This window comes from Ixodes scapularis, unplaced genomic scaffold (genome assembly GCF_016920785.2).
Source record: "Ixodes scapularis isolate PalLabHiFi unplaced genomic scaffold, ASM1692078v2 PGA_scaffold5__190_contigs__length_132052651, whole genome shotgun sequence".
Taxonomy (NCBI): Eukaryota; Metazoa; Arthropoda; class Arachnida; order Ixodida; family Ixodidae; genus Ixodes; species Ixodes scapularis.
The window spans coordinates 52,738,450-52,766,153 of NW_024609880.1; the positions used below are offsets into that span (position 1 = coordinate 52,738,450).

A 27,704-nucleotide genomic window follows, 5' to 3' on the forward strand; every position below is an offset into this window, starting at 1 on the left:
ATCTTTGCTCCACACGAGACCCCACCCCCCTTACCCCTCCAGATTAGATGGCCACGCCTCGCTGAACACCACAGCGCTAACAGAGCCCAAACAAGTGGTGCAGAGACCAAAAAAAAGTAAACCAGAAACCAAAGGAAGAATAAAAAGAATTTGTTCGATGCATCCTTAAAAACATCCGAAGTTGCAAGGAAAGAATCGCCGCCAACTCAAATCTGCGGAGAGCGAGCACGTAGAAGGGTCTTGAGCAGCTTAAAAAATAACCTAAGAACCATTGCGCATTTGCAACGTCACCCTGACCACATTTAGATCCGCAGAAAGAGCACCTGAAGGGAAGCCTGTCTTGACAAAGAATTACCGACCTCTGCCTCCCTCATCACAAAGAAAGAAACTCGACCATAAATAGGTCTCCGAGGCAAGGGTGGCCGGTTAGAATTTACTGCTTAATCACGCCTCGGGGAGAGGGAGCAAAGCCGTTGGCCACTCCCAGAGTCCTCCACTTAGCAACCACCCTCGCATCTCCTGACTAGGCTCTGCACCAACAGTCAACCCCGCGCCGCGAAAAAACAAAAAACCCGCATGCCGTGTACAAAAACAAAAACATTTTAATGGCACCTAATTTCAAAATAAAAGAAAAAACGAGGCGCGCACACACACTCTTGCCGAGATTCAAATTTAAGTACAATTTTCATCTCTGTTTAGGCAGCGCATAACACTCGAACATTAAAAAAAAAATAAAAAAATCGGGGTACTGGCAAAATGCTCCAAGAAAACGAAGCCATTGGAAATCTGAAAACAATTTAACAGCACCTGCCAAACCTACAATATACAGCTAGTAAAAAAATTCCACAGTTGTTACATCGTTTTATTGTTTAACTTCATTCAGTTCCAGTGTGCTCGCAACTTTTTTTTTTCTGTCCCCTATCAGTAGAAATATCCCCACCCCTTAAAACCAGTAAAGAAAAAAAAAGACGAGAGAATGAGGAGGCCAGCAGTGGCCCCTTACTCATTCCAGAGAAGGGGAGGGACAGAGACATGGCGAGAGGAAACGTCCTTCCAACAACAACAGTTCGAGAGGAAAAACAAAAATGCAAAAGACGTTGCTTGTAGACTGGGGATTCTTCGCAGTCGAGCCTGGCTTCCTTTGGGCTGCACGGGGTCTTGGGAGGCAACGTAAGAAGGGGGAGGGTGGAGTGGGCAGGTGGGGGTCGTGCAATTTCGTGGCAGACTTTGTAAAACTGAAAGGAGAATAGAAATGAAGAACTCTTAGGTGCCAAAGATGGCCCAGCTCCAATCCACACAGTTGCAACGTCAGGACGGCCAATACCCTCTCTCTAAAAGCGCCGGAGGGAAGCCCAACTTTGTCCCAGCAAACTTCCATTCAAATGAGCACGAACAACTCTCACTATAGCAGTGCTCGTTGCAACGTTTGCGAAATATCCTATGGCCAGTTCTCCAGGTGGTCAGCCAACGGACCGGTTGGAAAGATTTGTTGGAGATTTTTTGTTACTCTAGTAGGGCGACGCATTACAGCATAGATTGTGCGACACAAGGAGGTTGCTAAATTACCAACTTCGCGATTTCAATCATGCTTAATCGTCCCAGAAATTAGACAGGCCGGGAAGGCCTGGCAAAATGCGACAGGAAGTCCCTTGGGAGCCAGAGACTGCTTGCATTTGTAAAGAGAAAAAAGGTCTACATGAAGATTACAACTGCAGGGAGGTATTTCAGTTGACCTGCACCCAGAACCTTGATGATGCATGCACATCCAGCCAAAGCACCACCGAAGGCAATGAGTGCCTACTGGAGGTCTGGCAAGAGAGTCGTGCCGTTTTTATCGGTGACTACGATTGTCGCAGCCTTGAGTCTGGAACACCGCAAGTATTGGTGAAATCGAAGCAAATGCCTGCCACACAGGAGAGGGATCATTCTCATCCAATGACAGGACTGCGACTGACAAATCAGCTTGCGATCCCGGCAAAGAGCGTTGCGCGCGATGTGCTGCGACTGAAGCAGAGGACGCTGACTGACCACTCTGTCAATGTCGTTGGACGGAAACAAATTTAATCTGGCTGTGCGACAGGGGTATGGAGTAAACTCTGGAAATGTCAAACCTGCTTCAAGCTACAGAAAGTTCAGCTTTTGGAGTACTCATGCGAGTTGAAGCTGTTACCCCAGCTCTAGAGTGTGGGCATGATGATACAATAAAGGCGGCAAATGACCTCTGAAGCAAAACGATAGTTCCTAATAGTGCTAGGTGAAATAAAAGAAAACACCACTTATTCACCCTGCTAACTTACTACCACACCCAAAAACTGACCGCTCAACCTGCCAACCCGGTAAATTCAGCCACACTCATTTTGCAGCATAAACTCTGCCACAGCTGGGCAAGCTGGGAGTGACGACAAAAACTGAAAAGTTGCTGAAGCATCGCTAATGGTAGTCTTCTCCCAGTAGATAGTGTGACAGGCCTGGTAGGCCATGTGCTCCTCCTGGCCTTTTCTATATCATCCCTGACTCTAGATCAGACAGAAGTGAGCAATATGAAAACCATACTAATATGAAACCCCAGGGCCTGCATCACAACCTAGCACCAGTCTAAGTTAAATGCTAGCTTTTAATGTGAGAATATTTGAAGGGCAACACCAAACAATGACTGGGAAGGGCTAGATCCTTAATGCTGCGAATATACAGATCCATTGAAGGATGGGACATCCTAAAAGGTGTGGGAAATAAGCTTCACAAGGCTACAACACAGCTGTAGAATGAATATCCAAGCGAAGCCCAAGGCAAACTTGTCGCAATCACCAGAAACTGAGCAAAGATTGCAGCGTATCTAGTGCAATGCCTGGTGTCAATATTTATTTAAAAAATCACATGCCAACATATACAAGAAAAAAGAAAAGTATGAAGTTAAGAGAAAAACTACAAGTAGAAAATCTGCACAGATTCATGTTGTCCACCTCCAAGGTAGGCACATAAAAATTATGAACAGGCCGAGGAAGTGTGGCAAGGCACTGTGTGTACACCAACTTTCGGAACCTTACCATTAGGATATTCCACAAACTAGCACTCTTCCATGCATATTTTAATGAGCAGAAGTATGAAAGGCAGCCAGCCATAAGAGAAACAGTACCCGAAAACCTGGTGCAAAACTGTAGGGACACATTGCGAACTGCACCAAACATGTCAAAACAGGTTGCACGGCGTGTACTGGAGTTAGCCCAAATGTCTCATCAAATTCAGTTTTCTTGTTTCAATGATAAAAACCACACATCCAAATGATGGAGGATATGCGTGTAGCATATACTGCGATGAGTGCACATAGCTCTCAATGAAAGACCAAACAGGCAGTGTCCCACACACCATGTGCAGGCACCAAAGAAGCATGGAAAGCCAGTGCAGCACAAGGCATGCATGTTTTCCAACTTTCACCCACAGGAAAAAAAGGTGGGACTCACCTAATAGTTATTTGACCGCAGGTAGTCTCCTAGTTTCTCAACCACCGTGTTGAGCGTGCCGGGGGGAACACCGTCTGTGGTGACAGCAACCAGGAGACCTGTTTCCAAAAGCAGCCAGAAGTAAGAACAGGAGGCCAAGTGACCCGATCCATGCGTCAAGATCCCAGAAACACTGAATACATTGTGCATACACAAATCAACAAACATTAGCTTGCCATTTCACCCAAGTCCAATAAGCCAAACCAATATAAGTGGAGGAGCCAATGGAGCAGTAGGGATGTACCATGCCCCTAATTTAACTCTGCCCCAGCTAGCACCATTAACCAAGCAAGCAGAAAAACATAGAAGTGCAGAGGAACCAATGGTAAGACACAGTCCACGTTGCAGTCAATGTTTTTTTCAAGCATTTGCAGGGTTAATTTTTAATGGGTAGACAGCCTTAACTCGCATAGCCCTCAGTCATGTACGGAACAATTGTGCCTTCAAAATGAAATAAAAATGTCGAGCAGAACACCCGACTGCTCATACAAACTTGGTCGAGCCATTAGTAATTAAATACAAGACAGCTCTGCAAAGGATAAGTTTATTTTTCGGTAGTTGGGTACTTCAGACCCATGTTAGGGATAAATAACAGAGGCGCTGGGAAAAAACCAGCCTTCTGTGTTAAGTCCGTATCTCAAATTCTTTTTGTGTCCGTTCCCATTGAAAAGCATGCAGGAGGGGCCTCAGCATGCCCTCGTATCATAGCAGTGCAGTGTCCTGCAGCATAAAGATAGTTTGCTTTCATCGCCACCACCATGGCAACAAACACCAAATGCCATTTGTGTACGGACGGTGGGTGTATCACTGATGAGTGTGTTAACCCGAACCCCACCCGCGTTCACGCTCCTGTGCGGTAACGGTCTGCGGCTGCTCGTTAAAAAACTATTGAACTTCGGCTAGCAGGCATGGTTCAAAAATGGCGTTGGCTGTCGTTGCGGAAGAACACTGTGGCGCAGTGATACGACGTATGTGCTGAGCAAAGCAGCGATACAAGGTGACTGCTTTCCAATGGGCGGAATGCGAACAAAAAGAGTTCAAGCATGTTTTCAGACCAGAGTTTGGGGGTATTTTTTTACAACATGAATCTAGATTATTAATGTGCCCATTTTTCCTCTCAAGATGCTAATAAATATGAAAGAATGTATCCACAGAAACCGTGGCAATAACCGTTTAACAATCACATAGCTCAAAGATCAAACGACAAAAGCTAATCTCACCAGACATGGTGTTCACGCTACTCGCCAGGCCCTTTCAGGTTCATCTAGGGGCTACAAAACTTACAACCCCCCCCTATATTTTTATTTTTTGCCAGGCAATTCTAGCATCCCAATCAATATTTTGCTAGAGTCACATTTTTAATAAAGTAAAAAAAAAACCGACTGCTCGAAAGCAAAACCAAAACTGGACTGGGGAGTCGGAAGAAATATAGGAGGAGAGCATTTCTAGAAGTCACGTAGCTGAAAATCGCATTCAAGAGAGGACGATTTTCCCTATTAAAAGCCCAATCAACGGTCGTGCCGCGCTGTGGTGCAGAACACCAGGGGGCACCACCAGACTGAAAGGCAGTAGGAGGGGGTGCGCGACAGCCAATCACAAGTGACAGCTTCCCGGCCAGCAGATTTTTCGAAGGTGTGCATATTGGGAAATTTAGTCTGCCGAGAAGCCGATACCCATGATTAACTGTCACGTGCCCTCAAATGCTGCCGCCCCGTCAGGTGGCACCCTCTTGTGTTCTGCACCACGGCGCAGAAAGGGGGGCGGCAGGATCTTTGATTGGAAATTTAATAGGGAAATTGGCTGCACATGAATGCAATTTCGAGTTTTTTAGGATGCTTAAGAGCCCATAGATTGAGTTACGACGGTAAACAGACAATCTCAGAATCCACCTAGTGTCCCTTTATAGGGTTACAAGTTTCGTACGAGACTGCTGGAGGATCTCTGCCTCCAGGATGGACTTGTTGCCGTCTGCAGTGGTTTCAACCCAAGTGCTCACGAAGTGCCTCCCCCCCCCGTCTTATCGAAAGTGGAAAGCATGAACTGGTGGAGCTGCCACTGCAGAGACTGGGGTTTCACTCACTTTCACAGCAAACGACCACAACTCAATCCTAGTATTTTTTTTTTTTTTTTTTTGCGCCTCCCAGAATTGCTGCATGTCCAAATCTTTTAGCCTCTTAATTTTGCTAACTATTTCAGCGCAATTCTTAACTGTGGAATGAGGAAATAAAACCTTCACGCAATGCTATCGAGGGATGAACCAACTGTCTGGTGGACTAGGACAAGCACACTACGTGCACTAGCACTCCCGCAAGATAGGAACTGTTGAAGCCTCTGCCCAAGCTTCCGAAACTCTCGACATCCCTTGGGATTAGGAAATACAGCAACCTACTGGATTCCACCTCAGGAACAGAACTAGAAGTGTGGAAAGAAAAGAATCTACATTTTTTGCTTGCTCCGACATGGATCATGAGGCTACCCATATCCCATTATTTATCTGCACAGTGGCCACAAGCTCCATTGTTCCTAGCCATGTGTGGAGCATCTATCAGATGTCAAATGCTTGACTAACAAACAGCAGCCATTGCCAATACAGAAGCTAAAAGTAAAGGGACTTAATTGAGGAGGAGAATGGTTTCCATGTAATAGTAAAATGCTTGGGTTTATCTAACCAACAAAGGGCATTGGGCACCCGTGAGGAAAGGAATCGAGGCCATCTAAAAATATAAAATAATTTCAGCTATCCCAACACTAAAACAAGACTCAATCATTGGTGAATCCCACTGGCACCGATTGCAACAAGACCCATTTCCAAGAATAGGTCTAGGAGAGCAATCCCAACTGACTGCCCCATCAAAGGGGATTTCATGTTTACTAAGCAAGAAAAAAGACTATGCATTGGCTATCAGTAGTCAAACACCTTGAGCCATGTGCCACAACAAAGGTAACCATAACTTCACAACAAGATAACCAAACTGAGTCCTAAACAGCCATGGATAATGACAGTCCTATCTGGGAACCTATCATCCACCTAAACAGCATAAAGGAAGAGAATTTTACACCTCACCTTTTGAACAATTATACAACAATGAACTCTGCCGATATCCAAGCAAAACAAACAATCCTTAACTACAGTTAATGACACCCAACAGCTTCACGAGCATACAATTTGGAACTCCCCGTTAGAAAGCAAAACAGGTACATTGGCCCTTCCACTTACCTGCAGGGGTGTGAGAATGCTTGGGTCAGAGTAGTGCAACATTACTAGCTTCAATACTGTCAAGAGATTCAGTATGTCATGCCTAGCATTGCATGACATACTGGCCTTGCACGCCTAACGTTACAAAGGTTAAGAAGGATGCAGTGCTACTTTTAATACAATTTGCACACACCCTTAATTATTTTAGAACTCAACTTCTAAAAATTAATGTTTGAGATATAGATGGCTGAAATAGCTCTTTCCATGAATTACCCGAGATGGGCACGAAATCTAGAAACATCAATCATGGAAGAGAAAGAAAAATCCCCAAATCTGGCAGCGAGTTAAAATTCTCACAATCTAGTTCCATTCGTGTCTAGCCTACAGTCAATACACCCACTCCCACCTTGAGCAATACAAGGTCAACAGCACCAATATTAAAAATGCTACACCACTGATGGTACCCATAGCACAGATGCCCAACACATGTGGGCTTAAAACTAAAACATACAGGATAATAGAGCATGAGCAACTCAAGCAGCCTAGCCTTCACAGCATAGAAAGCAAAAAGCAACACGCACAATATATTTGTATAAAAACGAACCTGACAAACATTTTAGTGTTTAACATTAAAAACTTAGGAAGCATGTGAAGTATCAGCTGGGCTGGCATCAATGTTTAAGCTGGTTCTCTGGGGACAAAGCAAATTTGCTTCCCCTACGTATTGAACCCTTCATTACTTTCACTACTAGAGGAATTAGTGGCACAAGGTTTTACATCAGAAGTCTCTAATGTGCAATCCAGTATTTAAATGAAACTTGTGCAAACCCCGAGCATAGACTGCATGCATTAAAGCTGTCCAATACATGCGGCCGAGGACACCTGACATGCCAGCGAAACATGTAAAGAAAGCAATTTTAAATGGTAAATCTGGAGACAGCAATGCAAGAATGTAGCTTCCAATGGTGTCAGCATTTAATGTTCCCCAATTTTAACAAAAAATTGGGCTGAATAAAGTTAACTCACTCCACACCATTGGAATTGCCTGCACGATATACTTGGTTTCACGCTTTTAAATGTCAACAGAATAAACCTATTGCAGTATTACCCAAGCATCAAGGAGAATGCAGGGATTGGTGTTCCACGCGCCACACGCGCACGCATTCCCCATATAAAAGATTCGAAGTAAATAACTGACAAAGCGTTGACGAACGCGCGTGCAAGTTGCAATTTGTTTTAGGTTTTTGCTTTAGAAAAGTTGTTACTGCTGACGTCGGCACGTGCGGCGCGTAGAACACCAATCCCTGCATTCTCCTTGATGCTTGGGAAATATAGCAAATGGTATATTAGAATCGTCGGGCCTAGAACGTGATCACAACAGCTACTGAGCATGGGCCACGCCCTCAAACTTCTGAAGGCGCCACAAACTAATAATGCAACCGCCGAAGAAATAAAAGGCGCATTAAGCGAAAGCCTGCTCAATAAACACGACTTTGGCAGAACGAGACCACTAAAGTTCCTAAGTCACCACCAAAGCGGCTAACAACGGCTGCCACCAACAATGAAGCGTTTAAATACGTCAGACATTCACCTCGCGAATGAACGCGATGCTAGCTTTTTTTAACCCGCGTCGCTTGGCACTACTCAAGCCTGGGACACAATAACCGGCGCGAAGAGATGGTAAAAAAGCTAGCGCACACAAAAAGAAAAAAAAGAAAGAAACTGACAGCCGCTTAGGAAAAAAAAAAAAAACAACAGAAAAGACGGCTGTAAAAACAAGGAAAAAAAAAATCGGTTTGTCGAGCAGGTAGCAGCCAACAACGCCACGAGCCTCTACTCACAGGTGTTCGTCGCAACGGCAATCATCGCAGAACTGCCTCTTCGGGCACGCACCAGGCAGGGCTCGGCGGTGAGGCAGATATACTTTTCGCCGCCCAAATGAACTCCGCTTACGTTGAACACCGTAGGGTTGGTTCGAATCGCGTCCGCGATGGTCTTCAGCTCCTGCTGCGTAATCTGCGCCCAGAAAAACAGGTTCGCTATTATCCCCCACCACCACCGACAACGCAACAAGATATAGATTAAAAAAAAAAATCATCTTAACCCACCCGTGCACCGACACCTCCCCCTTCCTTTCTTGGTCTAAGGTCGCCCGCTTTGAGCAGAATAACATTGCTCGAATCTCAGTCCTTGTCGTTTTATGAGACGGGAGTCCGACAAAATCGCGCCGAGGCGTGAGGCGTACTTTTTTTTCTTGCGTTTTCGTAATGCCGGTACCACGGGAGTTTGACCTAAGCCTAGCCCCGTAAGGAGCGGCTGTCTTTTTGAAGTCCGAGAGATGCATAATGAGCCGAAATAGGTTAGTCTTCAATCTTAGATAGGTCAGATGACTGGGGGGGAATTCTCAGCTCTTGACCGCCCCTAGACAACAGCGAAATGATCAGTCATTGGGGCATCCGCCTGACAAGAGACAAGGGAAAAATGTGCTCGGAGACTTCGTCAAGAATCTTCCAAAGAAATGCCACAAGTTTTTGTTTTGTTTCGCACGGCCGTTGCGACGGACGTCAAATACGTTCGGCTGTCGGAAGGGCCCATTCGCGAAAGTGTACTAAATTTAGTTTCAGCCGGCTCGGAACGGGAGCGGAGGGGGAGGAATTTTTTGACAAACAAGGTAGGGCGTGTACGATGCCAAAACCGATAAAGTCGTCCCCGCAAACCGGGCGAACTTATCAAAACGGCTATCGCGACAGTTCCGCGAACGCTTCGGCAGGCCCGAACGGAGACTGACGAAGGCCAGCGACGAATTCCCGGCGAACTTGACGCTTCGAAAACACCACAAAAGGCGGCTGAATATGTCGGCTTGTTAGGCCTAGCACGAGCGAAGGGAACGTGCCGGGGGGGAGTGGGAGCCGGCACGGAACGGCGGCAGGGGGGGGTTCGCTCACCGTCACGTTGGGTTCTTCATGTTTCGCCCAAATGGCGCCGTCCGTGAGGCCCGCTATCGCCGCAACCTTGCAGCTGACCTGTGCACGAATCTGGTTGTCCACGTACGCCTGCCAAGACATTCTTCTTGAGCGATGGAAAATCCTATGAAACCGCACACACGCTCCACCAGATGCGTCCAACCAACAAAGCCGCCGGCCGTCGAAGAATTGCTCTCCGATGTATCAGTGCGCTCGCTCTTGAGCCCTTGAGCGCCTTGAGTTCCTGGCGGCGCGGCGTACCACGTGATCTCAACCGGGAATCAGCTGACCTGAAATCACCGGCTCACTGCTTTCTGCGCTGCCGCGGCTCGAGAAACTCACCATAGCGAAATGTAGACGCCTTGCACGTTATGTTAAAACAATATTTATTCCAACAATAACCGCCTCTGCGTACGTCATCGACGCGTTGTTAAAAAAGGAGCGCTAAAGTTTATTGTTTTTGCTTTTCAACTGCGCGAATATTCCAGATGCCGATTGACTCATGCACCGCAATCCTGCTACTCCATTTCAAGCGATCGACGGATAAGATGACGCATCAAAATTTCAGTCTAAAACTTAGATAACCGCAGGTTATCCGAACGAAGGGGAATACGAGCATCCACGCTCGTCAAACTCGTTTATTTTACTTGCCATCACATTGGCAGCTCGTTGCTGAAACACTTTTCTATAGTGTTAGACTCTGACAGCTTGCCGCAGCTTGACCAATACTTTTACTGAGTGAGGTAATTAATTATAAATCGTTTGCATGTATTATCTCCAGAACAGCATGGCGATACGTCCGTGACTATTTCTTATCGCGTAGCAAGGCCACGGGATTGAGTTCACGATCGCCATCATGATTCATCTGTGACGTCAGGCGAACGGAACCGGAAATTTTGTGTTTGGTGGCGCCAACTGGCGAGTGTGTCTTAAACTAGCCCGCCGGCGGCGTCCGATGGCGTCTGACTCGCTGTGCTGCTTTGAGATTGCAAAACCCGGCGTTGCCTTATGACGGCGTTCAAGTAATAGAATGCCTATGAACTAGCCACTAGCGCAACAAATAAATAAAGCGCCACGCGGGACACCCGAGGAAGCTACAAAATGTCGCAAATATCCCTGCAGAAGGAGCTAAGTGAGTTGGAAAAGCAGCTTATGTCGACCGAGAACGAGATATCGCGGTTGAACACGATTCGACTGTGCATTATCAAAAAGACAGAAGAACTAAAGGTCAAGATGAAGCAAATAATGTTGGACGAGGTGAACCAAACGGACTGGCACAAGTCAACCTACCCCTGGTCGGCTGGGGTCTTGGACAAACTGACGTCTGTGTTCAAGATGAAGGGCCTGCGGCCCACTCAGCTGCCCGCCATCAACGTGACCATGTCAAACCACGATTGCATCGTCATCATGCCCACGGGCGGCGGCAAGAGCCTGTGTTTCCAGCTGCCAGCCCTACTGTCCCCAGGCCTCACAGTCGTCGTGTCCCCACTGGTCTCTCTCATGGAAGACCAGGTGATGGCACTCGAAAGACTCTCCTACCCAGTAGCCATGCTGTCGGCAACCACCCCGCAGAAGAAGACCTCCGCCATCACCAATGCCATGGATGACAAGAAGTCCCCCATTAAGCTCATCTATGTCACCCCCGAGAAAATGGCCAAGAGCAAGCGGTTCATGGCCAAACTCGAGAAGGCGTACCAAAAGGGCTGCTTCTCCAGGCTGGCCATAGACGAGGTCCACTGCTGTTCTCAGTGGGGCAACGACTTCAGACCAGACTACAAGTACCTGGGCATTATGAAGCGGCAGTTTCCTAAGGTTCCCATCATGGGCCTCACTGCGACGGCTTCGGCAACCATAGTGGCCGACATCCAGAAGATGCTGAGCATAGAGGACTGCGTCGTCCTAAGGGCTCCACTGGATCGGCCAAACCTCCGGTACGAGGTCTGCAGCAAGCCATCCGGACAGGCGGAGGTCCTCGAAACCCTGGTCGGCCTCCTTCTCGGACGGTTCAGAGGACAGTCCGGCATCGTGTACTGCTTTTCCATCAAGGACACCCACGAGGTGGCAAGCGGGCTTTGCCAGCATGGTATCCGTGCCGACTGCTACAACGCCAACATGGACCACAAGGACCGCAGCGACGTCCACTTCCGCTGGTCCCACAACGAAATAGACGTGGTGGTAGCCACAGTCGCCTTCGGCATGGGCATTGACAAGCCGGACGTCCGCTTCGTCATCCACCACACCATGTCCAAATCCGTCGAAAACTACTACCAGGAGAGCGGGCGTGCGGGAAGAGACGATGCGCCGGCAGTCTGCATTGTCATGTACCGCTTCGCCGACATCTTCAGGCAGACCACGTCCGTCTTTGCAGAGAAGACTGGCCAGGAGAACGTCTACGCCATGGTCAGCTACTGCACGGAAGCACGCCGCTGCCGCCGAGCCGTCCTTTGCCAGCATTTCGGCGAGAATCGAGAGGAGACGTGCTGCAACGGTATGTGCGACAATTGCGACTCCACAGTGTCATCCACAAAGGAGGTCGACGTTACGAGACACGTGCAGGACATTTACAAGATTCTCAAGGCGGCAATCGCTGCAGGGGAACAGATGACGGCCACCAAGTTGCTAGATGCATGGACCGGGAAAGGCGGCGGCGTCAAAAAGTGGAAGGAGCGCGGAGCAACCCTCACAGACCTTCCGAGAGAGCGCTGCGAGGCCATTGTCACCTTCTGCCTGCTGGAGGGTTACCTAAGCGAACGGTTCCACACGACACCCTATGCCTACATCAGCTACCTCGAGGCAGGTCCGATGAAAGAGGCAGTGAAAAAAGGGGCCAAGGTGGTGTTCCCATTTTCGACCCGGAAGCAGATGTCCGCAGACAAGGAGCTACCGCAGCCAAACAAGAAACGGAAGACCAGCAGTGCTGGTAGCCAAGCTTCTTCCCAGAGAAAGAACAGGGCAGAACCGCAGGCCACGGCGACACCTACCACCTCCACTGCTGAGGTTGTTGTTATCGATTGATGAGGCAAGGCTCTCTCTCTCGAGTGTACCCATTTGTTTATTTATGATGCTCTTCTTTTTCTACATGCTGTACATACTAAACAATAACATCTCTACAAACAAACTCATGCAGTAAACGACCCATTCAAAATCTCTTTAATAAAAATATGATCGTATGATTCGGTCGGTTGTGTGATGTGCGCGTCGCCCCAACCTGTCCGTCGGTGAGGCTGCTCGTGGTGTATTTCGATCGCTCCGACGTAAAAGGTTAAGAGAATGTCCGAGCACTCAGGACTTGGCCTCCTGGTCCTTGTAGTGGCGGTACTCTGGCTTCAGCTCCCACATGTTCTTGTGCGGGTTCTTGGCGTTGTAGTTGCAGATCTCCTTGAGGATCTCCTTCAGGTATGGCTGCAAGGATACAAAGGGGGCACACTTAAGTTCTGTGATTACACAAATGTCACAGACATCAGAGCCACCGAACAAGTTGCGCCTAGAGTGTCAGCACTCCATTTCCCAATTTTCTTGTGGGCGCTGCCATTTGGTTCTTAGTGACGAGAAGGCGCAATTGACAATTGTTGCAATTTGAATGAGGCGACTTGCAGAGCGTAAGATATGGTGTCTGGGAGTTCAGGCGATATTGTTTCGCTCTGTTGCCAACTCTTTTAACATTTCTGGAGGACGGAAAAATGTTTCCTGCGATTTTAGATAAAGCTTTGGATAATTGGGAACTATGAGTTTAAGCACGAAGATGACTGATATTTTGTTACTCTGAAGCGTAGCTTAATCAGTGTTTCATAGTTTCGTTGCCTACAACCACCATCCAACAGTTCCAGCAGCAAACTGCCAACTTGGTCTCGTAGTAAGTTGGTTTATACAGGGGTGGGACAGGCCAAACTGGTTTTGGAGCAATTTTTGGAGTAGAAAAATCTGCATTTTGGAGCAGCTTAGGAGCAGAAAACCTACATTTTGAAAAAGCTCAGGACCAGAAAAACCTGCTTTTTGGAGCACCTGCATTTTGGAGCAGCTTAGGAGCAGAAAACCTACATTTTGAAGAAGCTCAGGACCAGAAAAACCTGCTTTTTGGAGCACTAAAGTGTATATAAAGAAAAACATATTCTGGAGTACCTTGGGAATAACTGCGACATCATTTTAGGAAAGGCACTTTAGCCAGTTTTACCATTAATTACAATTAAAGCAAACTAGGTTCGTTCTACAAGCGTTGGAAAGTAGTGAGTAGAACTTTACAGTGAAATATCTGAAAGTGCAAACAGAAATATTTAATTATGGGAACAAATTTTTATTAAAAATGAAACTCGGCAACACTGATCTCTATGACAATTGCTGAATCGCGCTTCCCGCTCCAGCGAGTGAAGCCACCGGACGGCCATCTTGCTAGCATTGCAGAGGCTGGCGGCAGCGTGCTGAAGACACATTTTCGACTTGTTCATCGCATTCGCTGAAGAAGTTTGTTAAGACCAGAGGCTCCGGAAGTCTTTCTTTAGAGGGGAGGCTCGACATCTCCGAAATCCTCAAGGTTAGGTTGGTTTCAGGATGACATTAATTGCCATCTTTGAATAAAAACATATTAATACAGCGCGTTCGCATATTCACGCACATATCCATGGAAAACAAATTAAAACAATGGCTCAGTAAAATAACAGAAAAAGAAACTTGCACTGACAACTCATACAATGATTGGATAATCATTGAAATCAGCCGTACCATGTGCTCTTTATTTTTTCTTTCATATACCAACTGTTACATATCAACCGCAGCTGTGCCTATGCCAAATTGGCTATGTCTAAAAATGAAAACCTTCCTTCATTTAGGGATTCTCGGGAAGCACGATGTATTAACGCAGACGTACACAAACAAGTGTTAAAAGTTTTAGACAAATCCCCGAGACCCGGGGGAAAAAAAGGACAACACAACACAAAGTCTCAAACACAGCAAGTTGGGCCATCGGATGTCTCAACTGGAGGCAGAGATTGCATACATCGGTATGTACCTCAGGATCAAGTACATCAACCGTGATCGCTTCGGACTCCTGGCATCAATGCAGGTTGGGGGGCATCACAAAAGGAAGGTGCTGAGGGATAAGAGCTGTGTTTGAGACTTCGTGTTGTGTTGTCCTGAGTTTGTAAACATGTGTCGCCTCATACCTCACCACCCTGCGGGCACGACACTGCATGCGCGCAAAGCTTTCGCCATCGAAGGCGCGCCTTGTCGAATTTGGGAGCTCCTAGACTTTCGCCTTTTCTAAGCACTCCCGAATCCCCACTCAAGCTCACCAGCCCCCCTCCCTCTCCTAATGATGGCCTTTTAGCGCCGCGGTAGTACCGCTTGCCTGTTTTGTCCGCAGGCCAGAGAAGCACCATGCATCTTCTGGGCTTCTTCCTTCCACACGGTGGAAGCAGACAAACGCTCGCCGACGTCGTCATGTCGGAATCCATTCATTTCGCTGTCCCCTCTTTGCTCGCTCTAAACTGGTTGTCAATCAGGCTCATGAGTCCTGTCTGTCATTTTCTTCCGGTTTTGACTTTTCAAGCAAGCCTCTCCGCCGCCCCGGTGCTTTTTGTGCTTGGCGGAGGTGAGGAGGGCGGTAAGTTAGCATGCATAAAGGGTCATTTCATTTATTTCGGCTCAGGAGAGACGGAGGTACAGATAACCTGCAAACACACAAACTAAAAAAAAAAAAAAAAAAGAGGGAGGGGGAGGGGGGGGCTCGGCAGCTCGGTCCTGAGGACAGGAGGGGCTCAAGCCCACCCTGCCCCCCCGCTTCCGGAGCCCCTGGTTAAGACCCTGTGTAAGCATTGAGACTTGCCATTGAGAACACATGGAAATTTTTACTAAAGCGCAGTGCCGCAGGAATAAGGCACAACTCGTCGAAAGCAAGTTTTGTCAGTCCCACGGTATGATCGAAGCTTCCTTAGCATGCCAGTGCTACGCCTCTGTGCCTTCACACGCTTGGATAGCGATCAAGAATTGACTCTGTGGCAAAGTTTTAAAGGTGTGTCGCACGTGGATGTTTTTGCATCATATATAGGCCACGGAGTTCTGGATCGTCCAGCTGTACCAGCAAGTGCTGCCACGTGATCTAATGAATCACATGACAGCACAAATAGAGCAACGCTGTGAAGTAAGGATGGTTTTCGAAGGCAATAGTAAGAGACGGCGAGATTGAAAATCTTTCAAGCACGGCCCATATGGTCGCGTGCAATCTGCTGACCAATCACAGTTAGGCGAGCCGCGCTTAAACTTGATGTCACGTGCAATTGTTGATAATAGGCCAGACCACTGGTCAGTGATGAGGAGCTGTTGCGTGGCATTCTGTAAACCATCTAATGACCAAAAAAAAAAGACATACCTCCTTCCCCCCTACCTCTCTTCTGTCCCCTTAGACGCTGCACCAAGCTCTTTTTTGGACTGCGAGTGCCACAAGTTACAAATACAGCTGTCAGAGTAAAGTAAAACGCAGCTCCAGAGGCACATACGGCTTCACGCACGTTGCACTAGCAAAACACATCCACACGGCGTCGAATCTTCATCAGTATCCAAGCGTGCGTCCCAAGGAAGCTTTGATCACGGCGTGAGACCGGCGAAACTTGCTTTCGACGAGTTGTGCTTTTTTGATGTGGCACTGCACTTCCGCAAAAATTTTCACGTGTTTTCATCGCGAAGTTCAACTCTTACACAGCGTCTTAAAAAACTGCTTTGGCGAATGAAAAGGAACAAGTAGAAAACATGTCTTCAGCACACTGCCGCCAGCCTCTGCAACACTAGCAAAATTGCAATTTCGCCACGTGCAAGATGGCCATCTGGTGGCTTCACTTGTGCTGTAGCGACCAAGTGGGGAACAGCGATCCAGCAATTATCATAGAGATCAGTGCTCGGCAACATAAATGTTACACGCTATGTTGCCATGATGCAACGGTACGATGGGCATGATGTATGATTCATCAAATCCATCTAATGGATGGATGGACACACATGGCTGAACAAAAGAATCGGGCGGTGCCTTGCATCACCTAGCAATGGAATAGCCAAGGTTTTCAACTGAGCTTTCACTTTCCGCTAAACCTTGTGTCACCGTTATCTTTGACGCAGCATGGAGCAATTTTGGTTTGAGTTCACTCTTTGCGCCGCTAGGTGCAGAAAATTGTGAATGTATCAAAACGGAGCAACGGGAGAGCTGTCTTGCACCTATTTATATGAGCTGTGCCGTCATGATGCCTGCATTAATTCTCAATACTATTTTAATTCAAATGGTCAGCTCTGCTGTCGGTTGCTGATGCAGTTAAAATGTGCAAACTTATTTGCTTTACTACTCGTGCCAAGGCTACCCATTGGAAAGGTTTACAGTAGCATTATTAATGGTATAATTATAGCAGAAGAGACTATACAAGGAGATTGTGATGTCTATTTCTGTCTTGTCTTATAAATTTTGTACCCCTATGCCTTTTTCACAAGCAGAAATAAAAAAAAAGATAGCCGGCTAAAGATTTTTTTTTTTTTTTTGGCAGACATTGACAATTGTGATGGAGATAAGAAATTTACTAACAACTAGATATGAAATCTACAAGTTCACAGAAGCACTAACAATTTTAGTTAGTGCTGTTCAATGGCTACCTAGACTAAAAAACAACAGGAAAACACCAAATTGAGGCATTAAAATTAACTTGTGACCACTGACCGATCGCAATGTGGGCAGAACAAGAGGCAAGGGCTTTCACAGAACAAGATTGGGATTTCTGCAGCAACTTTTGTGATCTTGCAAGACTTGTAGAAACTCCCGCAAGTTTCAATAAATCGGTGGCTGCATGTGTTGGCGCGCAGCAGCTCGGAGCATGCGGAGCGAAAGCTTGTGCAGCAGAACCCAGCGGCACTGGGTTCAATGCCCACCCTGCCCGTTTCAATCTGGATGAGCATCATGCTGGCATGCGGTCGTGTATCACCAGTCTGTGATGCAAGTTAAAGACTCCAAGCCAGCAAACTTGTACTACAGCACTGGCCAAGTTTCTCGTCTACAGTGAAGATTCAAGGCGCCCGTTGGGGCCGACTACCTCCCTGCTGTCTAAACAAATGCACAACACAATCACTTCCTGCAAGTTTCCGACAGCAGAGATTGTTTTCTGATGGACAACTTTTCCGAAAGTGTGTAGTGCATCGTTTGAGACAAAAACCATCCCGAGAGCATAAAAAGAAGCGCCATTTCCTACCACCGGCTGCCGTGTGATCTTCTCCAGGTCCTTGATGTTGTAGTACTGGTGCTTCTCGAAGGCCGAGAACAGCATATCCAGCACCTTGTCCTTGTCCTCACGAGCCTTCTTGCCCTCCGCCTTCTTCTTCTGCTCAAACTCCAACTGCGCAGATCGCCGTAGCCTCATGACTCAAAATTTCAACCTTTTTTATTTTTTGCCACACCCTCATTTAAAGGGAAGCTATGGAGCTTCTTGAAAAAAATGAGTTAGAAGTGAATTCTAGTGGAGTTTTACCCCATGAACCCGAATACCCAAACCATTTGCTGCGCAAGTATTGTTAAACGTGAGAAAACGCGAAAGTTAGTCGCTGTATGTGACGTCATCGACGGATCTTTTGGCTGCCCAAGACTAGGGAGGCGGGGCTTCAGCCTATTTTGAAATTGCTCTTGCGGCTCCCTGGCGCGTCGCATTGAAATATAATTGTGATATCTGTTATTGTAACGGCCAAATGAACACAATTCAAGCGTTTTTTCTCAAATGCAGAACCGCCTCATCTTCCCTTTAACAAACGAGCTCCTGATCGTTTTTGCTTGAACAGGTAAAACTTATCGCCGAATTCACAACCCTCACTCCAATTGAGGTGCCCCTCCACTTCCTCAAGGAAGGCACGAGGGTCTACGCTGGCCAATCACGAGGACAGATAAGCAGCCTAAGCCGCCTATCCGTCGTCGCGATTGGCCCAGCTTCGGCCCTAGCGCCTTCCTCGAGGAAGTGGAGGGGCACCTCAATTGGAGTGAGGTTTGTGAATTTGGCAGTTAGGTTGACTTGTACAATTGCAGGACACTGTGGAGGTAACCCAACTTCATAACTTGCACTCGCAAACATCCAATGAGGATGGCTGCATGCAGCAGTGGTGCAAGTCATTGCCTTAACTGGCAAATACACTCGTATGCGGTGCAATGTAGCACGCATATTGGCACTCATTTCCGTTTTGCTCCTTCAGGCTAGTGTCACACACCTAACCTTACTGTGGCTTGGTGCTCCACATAAGAACATTCCACTGAAGTAGATTTAATCTTAGCAAACCTGGTGTTAAAAATTGAAAAAAAAAAAAAAAAGGTTGGTCACTTTTTTGTGTTAAGTGCGTAGTGCTTCTGTTCCACTTACTTTTAGCTGGCATAAACGTCCACAGATTTGTGCACACAAGGTTGGACACGACTATTAGGCTTCAAATGCACATGTAAAATGAACAATGCATGTCACTGGAGGAACTGTTTTTATGCTTGTATACCACTACTGCATGTAACTCTTGGGCTCGCATAAAAAAACAAGACCACACCATTATGTTGGCACAGGCACCTAACTGCCTTTATAAATCCCCAATTCCTCAGCATACATCCTTTCTGAAAAGTTGGGAACGTTCCAGCACAGCCAGTACAGATAACAAGAAAATACGGCAAAAAACAGTACCAGAAATAAAAACCAAGGCCAGTAATTATATTTGCTGTTGCCCTGTCATGGCAGAGCAGCACTTAACACTACAACAAACAATAGAAAACTTTGCGTGCCAAAATGTGGGCTATAAACGGTCTAATTACAACTTGCCCGTGGCTTGTCCTTACTTGAATTCTACACAAAACCACCCACTTTGCACTATCACCAAACACTGAAATGTTGTTTCTAATTGAAAGAGAGCGGTCTATCCTCGTCCTTTGTGTTTTTATCCTTTCAAATTGATGTAATCTATTCACAACATGCTCGCATAAATTCGCTCAAAACTAAGCTCCCGCACAAATTTTTCTTTCGCAGTGTTAATCTCACATAAACCACCCGCTCCCAGTGGAGAACAGGAAAAGTTAAGCTAAGGCTGAGGCATACACAGGAAACGTACAGAAGATGATTTAGTACCCGATACAATGTAAAGGAGTCGGGCAAACAAGGGGTTGCCTTGAACAAACTGGAAAATGGGGGAAACGGGGGGTTCTTGTCTACATTGTTTAGAGTCCCACTAGCGCGACTAACAACACAAATGCAGCTGGCAGACAAATCAAACGCGTCTTGTCAACAACCTTTTTTACGCCCAGGTGTCAACAACTGGCCACATAAGAACAAGCGGTAATGGAGTAGATCACTTTGGTGTCGCTACAAAGCTGGTTCTGTTTGATCAGCAGATCAGAATCAGTAATTAACACAAGCAGGCTACCACCTTATTTTTGTCAAAGAATGGCCAGTTTCGCAAGAAGGATGCTCAAGTCAAAGCCACCTAATGGTAGAGCAGGTATTTACAGACATATATAAATAAGCAAATATAAAAGCCAATTAAAAAGATGCTTGGTACTTCGAGCTTTACAGATGAAACAATGGAAGAAACAGCCACCTCTGTGCCTTTGCCTTCATCCCATCACAGCCACAACGAGCCAGGTTCCTCCATACTTCACTGAGTCCGTACACTTAAATATAGCCGAAAACAAACTGGAAGCTCCATCAGAATGCACCACTGTGCATTCTAATAAAATTGACTCAAAGCTTCCACAGCTTGGAGACAATCGACCTGTCGCAAAACTTGCTTTCACGCGGCACAGAAAGGAATTCTGGGAACTGGCTGTATAGAACCAGCTGTAGCAGACGACGGAAGCAATGCAGTTGAGCACGCGATTGAAACCAAGCAACTGCCTGCTCTACCCTCTCTCTTACCCTTTTTAGTTTCACATGACAGATTCTGCTGGGACAAGGAGCATAAAAAGTGCCCCTATAATTCGATGCATACTTCACGCGGGGCTTTTTGAGATTTTTGCAATCAGTCTATTAGGAACAACGAACGCTAGGAATATTGAGAAACTGGAAGAAAAGAGGAAAGGGAGACAGGAAGTCAGGTATAAGCTGCTCACATTGTGCTTGTGATCTGCCACTGGCTTGTAGTTTTGGACAATTCTGTCGAGCTGCTTCACCTGCCGAACAGGCTGACTGGCCTTAAGGATTGTTTGCCTGTGAGAAACAATCCTCCATTGTAAGCAAAGTTTTCAGCAATGGAACTGACAAAAATGTGGTTAGGGGCAAAACCTTGTCAACCCAGCTTGAGAGATTAAAGTAGAAAATAAACAATCACTAAAAATATGCACCGTGACGCGCTTATCTTAATGTCATACACCTTCACTTCTATCAATTCGTGCGTCTTACCAACCAGGTGCGTAGGAATTTTACAAAAATTACATACATATTGTAAGAAATCCGAAAAATAAATAAATAATGAGCACAATTTATGCCACAATTTTTGTTTTTATCAAAAAGCAATTAGCGAGATAGCAGGCCTGAGATATGCACTGTCACGTAGAAGTACAGGCTGCACTGGCCCATACCTTGTATTGTTACTTTCAGTTTAAAACAGAATTAAAAGGCTTTTCAAAGCAGCTCAAAGTTATCTTGCTATAGCTTTGAGCTAGTTAAATTTAGGTTGCTATCATCAACACCTAGGAACAGGTGACGTCGTGTTCCATACCCAGTGTTTAAATGACACACAGACAGCGCAGAGCTGAAACTTTTGCCGAAGTTGCCATTAGCGAAGGTGATCAAATCTAAAAGAACCACGAGATGTTACTGTAGTTGTTGCTTGTTCAATAGTATGAGGGTGCAACAGGCTCATGTTGCCAAAAGGCACCTCACATATGTTATGATTAGGGTTCCGTATTTTCGGTATTTATTTTTCGTCCAATTCGGGGGTGCTTTTTCGGGGTTTAGTTTGTTTCCACAGATCCGGTGCTATGCAATATTAATTTTCGATGTGCGACAAAACAATTGGGAATTATCGAGGTTTATGTTGAAGAAAATAGTGCACAGGCATAGAATTTCTCAACCTTCGAGGAACATACACGTGGCCCGAATACTTGGAAAACGTCCTCGTACCAATAATAATAAAAGGAAAAAAAAATAATGTGTGGTTTCGAAGAAAATAGCAGCTTCGAGGGCGGTTCATTGAGGGTTGTGTTCCGGGTGAAGTGGAAATAAAGCCGTACATGAACATTTCTTCCCGTGAAGTTTGAGCTTTTCTCCTTCAAGGACAGCTCAAATTCGGGGTTCATCAATTTTCCCTGATGCTGATCAAACCGACTCGGGGGTTAATTTTCGGGGTTTATCGGTATTTACCGAAAACACGAAACCCTAGTTATGATGCAATAACAAGCACCCCATGTCAAAGAAATTATGGTCTTACCTCTTCAACTGCATGTAGCGGTCGTCACCCATGGGTCTGCATTCACCCTTCTGCACAACATGGCCTTCGAGACAGACCTTGCCTAGAGTTTCAGACATGTCCCATCAGAAGCAACGCTTGAAAAAAGGTACATGCAAGATGCTACGAAGATTAAAAAAATGCTTTTAATTTGAGAATACTTAGTATGATAGCCACTGGCACATGAGCCTCTAGTGACAGAAGATGCTATAAAAACACGCATCAATTGTTTCATAAAACTCAATAGGATGATTTCACTGAATCATGAATGTTTCACCAGACTACCATAAAGCACTCTGAATTTTGAGGCTGGCAAATATTTTTGAATGATGGGTAGAGGAGGCATACACATAGTTCCATGCAACTGTGATTGCTATTAACAACAACTGAATTCTAGCAGTCTGCGCAGAGCTACAAACTAGTAAAATGGCAGTACTGAACATTTTTGGACTAAGCTGATAACAATTCTATTCTATTAAATAGACGGCCTTGTGTGCTGAGAGCTTGGAGAAATGTGTCTATTACTTGACATGTACACAAAAAGCAATTAAATAAAATGACGATGCTCAAATCACAAAAATGATTTTAGATGCCAAGAATCTATTTCAAATTGTTAAATGATACGAAAGCAGTGCTAAGAGTTTTTAAAGCAAACAAGGTTGGCAAGCTGACAGAGATTTACAATGTGGCAGAGATTCACAATAAACACTTGAAAATAAGCCACAAAATGAAATGATAGTCTCAGAAATACTAGTTGGAACTGTTATTCAGTCTTTTACGGTGTTCAAAGGGAAAAATTAAATTCGGAAATGTTTATTTAGAGAGCCCGTTATCATATTACACATTTTTACACAATCCAAGCTAGAAAAAACAGAAACGGGCAAGCTGAATAAAATTTCGCTTCTCGACTCTCTCAATTCGGAATCCGAGCACGCAATGACAAGCTTTCATGGTATTCTTTATGGGCTAACAAATTTGCCCAAAGCACAGAATTGCTCATAAAGCACAAGCAGAGCAGCCACATTGATGTCATCTGAAAGCTAGCTAAAGGTTTTATGTTCTGCTCACACCTTCCTACCTTGCTAAATTCATATTTTGTTTGCTCAAAATAAACAATTCAGTTACTTACCAGTTGAGTGCTCTACACCATCCTCCACAACTGGAAACGAATAAAGATGTGATATAGAACTGCAATGTCACCAGCACTAAGAGGTCACGCAACAAGTTTTTGCCACCACTGTTTGTGAAAGGGAACAACTTTGATCCCCCACTTTGTACACAGGCAGGATGGTTACAAAGATAATTTGTGAATCTTTAGACTTTGTAGAGTGGGCCATAAAAGGTACTGTCCACCTAAGTGTTGTTATTGTTTTGTTGTTATTTCCCGCCCCGGGTGGCAGGCTAACAGGGGCACCAGCAGATCAGCTCTTGTCTTTCTATCTTAGCCGCGCAGACCACCAGGGGTAACGTTTTCCTCTCCAAATAAAGATTATTATTATTATTATTATTATTATTATGATTATTATTATTAAGTAAGATTTTGGCTGCATTTTAGTCAGTGTCAATTAATCCCCGGTCCTTCGCTGAGGTCAGAGTTTACATAACAAATTTACAGGAAAAGGTCCACCTTCCCATGTATTCTGGTCTCTTCAAAATGATAGGGCATAAATGCAGAAATCAGTAGTTCAGGGGGCTTCAATAAACACGAGGAAGTAGCAAAATATCCCTCGCAAGGTCATTACCTAGTTCTTCTTAAATGTATTTTAGAAGACAACATCAGTGTCATGCATCGTATGAGAAAAAACCAAAGTAGACCAGCACTTGCACAATTTCATTACACTGTAGCAAGACGGGCATGTTTAGAGTAGCGTCTACCTTGTTTTTCTGCGCTTCTGCCACTCCCTTTCCTATTCTTTCCCTTGGGACCACCCATGTTGGCACTTACAATTTGCTGCACTCCACTTTCCGTCTCTTACCTCCATGGACAACACATACCGATTCTGTTACATTGGTGTGGCACAGAAATCCCTAGAATTTGATTCTGTATTAACTAGTAATTAGAAAAACAAATACCAAAAGAATATTAAAGATACAACGATGCCTCGGTAATATAGACTCCTCCGTTCCCCCTCAAAAGCTTCTATAATGCAAGTTTTCCATAATAATGAGACAAAAAAAAAAATCCGAGTGCATCTGCGCCACTGCGTAACGTGTGTCACTGCGACAGCCGTTTGGTGCTTAAGTAATTCGCCATCATTGTGGTCTCATCGCCGTCCTTTCTGAGCCACCTCCCGTGCACGATTCCGAAGACCTTTGTGCCATTTTCGCTTCCACTCTCAATTCCGCTCCCCCACCTCATCAGGACTTTCTCCACAACAAGCCTCCTCGACAGGACGTAACCGAAATTCGCAATCTTCAAACTCGCCGCAGACTTCCGAGGTCTAGCTGCACGGCATGCAAACTTGTCTGCCCGGACGGCTGCGCACACGTGCCAGCATGACGGAGTGTCGACTATAGTATTACCACCTGGAAGACGAGGCCCGGTCCTTTCTTCCCCAAACTCAGCTGCCGTAGTCATTGTCGAGGCGAGAAAGGCAGGGAGGAGCTTCGGCTGTCCCGTCTCTAGGGCGAGCTCCTTACTTCCAACGACACTTCAATGCCTCGGGCGCCTCGAACGCGCGCAAGCAGTCAAAGCATGGTGGGAGGCACGGAGCGCATGCTGGAGCTTGGGCATTCGAAATACACTCCCTGCTGATCTTGTTTTGCCAGCGACTATAGTATCGTAAAATACCGAGGGAGAACCCACCCCACTTTTACTGAAAACTGGATTAGTCTAGACATGGGCGCTTGCCCGGTGGAATTGGATGCTTAACATATAATTTGCAGAATTCCCAAATGTTAATAGCAGGCGCTCGAACGAAGTTGGCGCTTCTCTGCGGTATTTTACGGTAGATCCACGTGGCACCGCCTAGCTCACGTCAGCGTGCCGCTGGCGCGTCCCGCAATGCGGACTCTGCGATGCCGGAGGCATGTGTCAGCCATCTTTCGGCATATGATCGTAAGGCTTCGGCGTATTTGCTGCTTGGGGCAGGTCGGGGATCGGCTAATGATGACCTCGTGGGCAGGCCTTGTCTACGGTCGCCGACAAGGTGAGAAAGGCAGGGTGCCTCTTTCGGACGCCCGGCCTCCAGCACACGCTCGTTGCCTTCTGCCATGGTCTGGCCTCGCCTGTTCGCTTGAGGCTCGCGAGATGCCGAAGCGTTGTCGAAGGTAGAGCGAAATGGAATGTATACCGTTGTTAATTCGTCGAGATTTGTCCCATCAATGGCTCAGCCTGTGGAGCAGTTGACTGCAGGGTAAACGGTCACTGCGATCCACAGGTCACTGTTTTCGAGTCAAGCTCAATGGCAAAAGATTTTCTTCTTTTCTTATAAACTTGGCGGCGGCTTAGAGCGAACGTGCGATCGATGACGTCGCAGGGAGTTTTTGTGAAGGGTGACTGTGAAATTTTCTAGGGAGGTTCCCATTAACGGTCGTTGCTGTAAAATAAGTGCATTTACACGGTTTGCCCCCAAAAATATTGTCTGTACGGCGGAGTATCCGTATCAACAAGGTCCGTGTTAACGAGCCCCGACTGCAACAGGAGAAACGACTGTAGGCACGGGCGTACCCTTGTTCTGGGAGAACACTGCGAGATTCTGATTGGAGATGTTCGATATGACGAAGCGGTGCTCCTTCGGAATGGTGGACTTCTCGGTGACGTCCTTCATGTTGACGCACTCGTCGCTCAGCGTGAACCGGATGTCCGTCTTTCCATTGGGGCCCCTGAAACCAAAGTGGCGGCTCCATCAGCTGTCGCACTTCGAGTATCATGGCAGACCTTGTTATAGCCACTGACAGAATGAAAATGGCGGGGTGCGTCTCTTTTCGTGTCCGGCCCTCCAGCACGTGCTTCTCGACTTCTACCACGCTTTAGCTGTGCGTGCATGTCAAAGGATCGCGAAACGGCTTCCCACCTGGAGGCGGGACAGCCGAAGGGCCTCCCCGCTCTTCTCATCCTGCCAGCGACTATGACTATACAGGGTATTCATCGGGCGCCATATTTGAGGGCACTGTTTAGAGCACATGCTCAGAACGACCTCAGATTTATAGGCTGCCAAGACTGACAAGCTTGACGGTGCGGAATGCATGTTGCAAAAGAACCGTGGAAGCTCGCCGTCAGCACGCGTCAAGCAGTCGCACACGCAGCTATGGCCGTTGACGAACACTCCCATAGTTGTAAGAGACGACTGATGGCGGCTCTGTACAGCAGGTGCCGTAGGCGAAGTAGGGAATGAGGACGTAGAACAAACACTGTGGCGCACACGACGGGTAGATCCAGAATCAATTGTGTCAAGATTTTGGGCATTGAAATGCAGTGACCAGACTTTGGGCATTGAGATGCAGTGACCTAGATTGAGCTTCCCCAACATAATTTTTCTGCTCATTATGGATTTCCTTGGACCCCCGTCTCGTACAAAGAATTTGCCTTCCCTCTCCTCTAGATCAGTGCAAAAAGGGAAAGGACAAGAAGCAAAGAGTCTCAGACTGCTGCTAACCTTCTATTTTAGAAATCACTGGTGCCACCTGGTGAAAAAGTGGATTTGAGGATTCCGAGGATGAAATAAAAATGTGAGCCGTCATCAAGGCAAAGGCAGCATCATCTGTTGAGGTGGCAACGAAGCCAGCAGGAACTGTACTTCGTTTCAGCTGGAGTCCAGATGCAGCCGACGCTATGAGGTAATCGGACCAATCAAGCAGCAACGAAAGCGCAAATCACTGGGCGTTTTCTGTTTATGATTGGATCTGTGACGATAAACCCACACAGAAACATGGCGAACACCATAATGTTGCACTTTTGACGCTGTCCGATTGGTCCCATCAGTTCGTGGCGTCGGCTGCGTCTAGACTGGAGGTGAAACAAAGTATAGCTCCCTTGGTTGAGAGAGTGCCTCCCGCTATGACGCCAATGAATACCTCCAATATGGAAATACCTATAAGGTTACGAAAGCCGGATCGTGCACTGCAAGCGCAGCGCTCCTACGTGAAAAAAATCACTCAAGCAAGGAGCCCAGTCAACATTTGTTATAACTATACATACATATTTTTTTTCATTGTGTTTTCCCCCTTCTTCATAGAAGAATACCGTTTGCTTACTTGGTGATTTTAAGTCGACCAGCTTCAGACATGGGTGGAGCCTTGTTCCATCTCGATGCAATGTACTTGGGTACCTTAAAGCGGGGAAGTCAGTTGAGTACAATTTAATATTGTTTTAACAATAAATAATCGCACGATTAGAGCCAACAGCCAGGAGTTGACGAGGCATGTGCTATGCATCAAGCAACGGCAACGAAATGCCTCTTTCTAGCCTGCGCTCACCTTCACCAGCCACACACCGCGCGCGGCATTCGTGCAGTCGAGTTCCTTATCTTGGTCACCCATTGTCAAATTAAACGGGCAGCACGGTAATTTGGAACACGGATGAAAACAGTCAGACCAGAATCGGTGAATTTGCAGAGTGCGCGTCCATTTTTTCGTAGCAGAACGGCGTCTTCCCCGCTAGCCTCACGAACGAACTAAGCAAAGTCA

The 27,704-nt window shown here is 46.4% G+C and overlaps 3 protein-coding genes across 3 annotated transcripts; 1 reads left to right on the forward strand and 2 right to left on the reverse strand.

Annotated features, from left to right (window-relative positions):
• Positions 1-579: 579 nt before the first annotated feature.
• Positions 580-10,157, reverse strand: LOC120846860 (profilin-1). Its single transcript, XM_040218755.3, has 4 exons — positions 9,639-10,157; positions 8,535-8,709; positions 3,459-3,556; positions 580-1,235 (listed from the first exon to the last, which is right to left on the reverse strand). Exons 1-3 carry the CDS (start codon positions 9,756-9,758, stop codon positions 3,459-3,461), a joined length of 393 nt encoding a protein of 130 aa, XP_040074689.1. The 5' UTR covers positions 9,759-10,157; the 3' UTR covers positions 580-1,235.
• Positions 10,158-10,442: 285 nt separating this feature from the next.
• Positions 10,443-12,830, forward strand: LOC120846856 (ATP-dependent DNA helicase Q1). The gene has a single exon (XM_040218750.3). It carries the CDS (start codon positions 10,758-10,760, stop codon positions 12,669-12,671), a length of 1,914 nt encoding a protein of 637 aa, XP_040074684.1. The 5' UTR covers positions 10,443-10,757; the 3' UTR covers positions 12,672-12,830.
• On the reverse strand, positions 12,691-27,703 carry LOC120846859 (general transcription factor IIF subunit 2). Its single transcript, XM_040218754.3, has 8 exons — positions 27,495-27,703; positions 27,273-27,346; positions 25,747-25,901; positions 23,206-23,235; positions 22,059-22,140; positions 20,740-20,836; positions 17,870-18,013; positions 12,691-13,058 (listed from the first exon to the last, which is right to left on the reverse strand). Exons 1-8 carry the CDS (start codon positions 27,555-27,557, stop codon positions 12,939-12,941), a joined length of 765 nt encoding a protein of 254 aa, XP_040074688.1. The 5' UTR covers positions 27,558-27,703; the 3' UTR covers positions 12,691-12,938.
• Position 27,704: the final 1 nt, after the last annotated feature.

Coding starts and splice junctions, on each gene's coding strand:
- LOC120846856 (XM_040218750.3), top strand. CDS start 10,758: ATGTCGCAAATATCCCTGCAGAAGGAGCTAAGTGAGTTGGAAAAGCAG.
- LOC120846860 (XM_040218755.3), bottom strand. CDS start 9,758: ATGTCTTGGCAGGCGTACGTGGACAACCAGATTCGTGCACAGGTCAGC. Junction 8,710..9,638: donor ATGAAGAACCCAACGTGACG/GTGAGCGAACCC, acceptor TTCTGGGCGCAG/ATTACGCAGCAGGAGCTGAA. Junction 3,557..8,534: donor TGCCGTTGCGACGAACACCT/GTGAGTAGAGGC, acceptor TTTTGGAAACAG/GTCTCCTGGTTGCTGTCACC.
- LOC120846859 (XM_040218754.3), bottom strand. CDS start 27,557: ATGGGTGACCAAGATAAGGAACTCGACTGCACGAATGCCGCGCGCGGT. Junction 20,837..22,058: donor CGCTACATGCAGTTGAAGAG/GTAAGACCATAA, acceptor TGTTTCTCACAG/GCAAACAATCCTTAAGGCCA. Junction 13,059..17,869: donor AGATCACACGGCAGCCGGTG/GTAGGAAATGGC, acceptor GTATCCTTGCAG/CCATACCTGAAGGAGATCCT.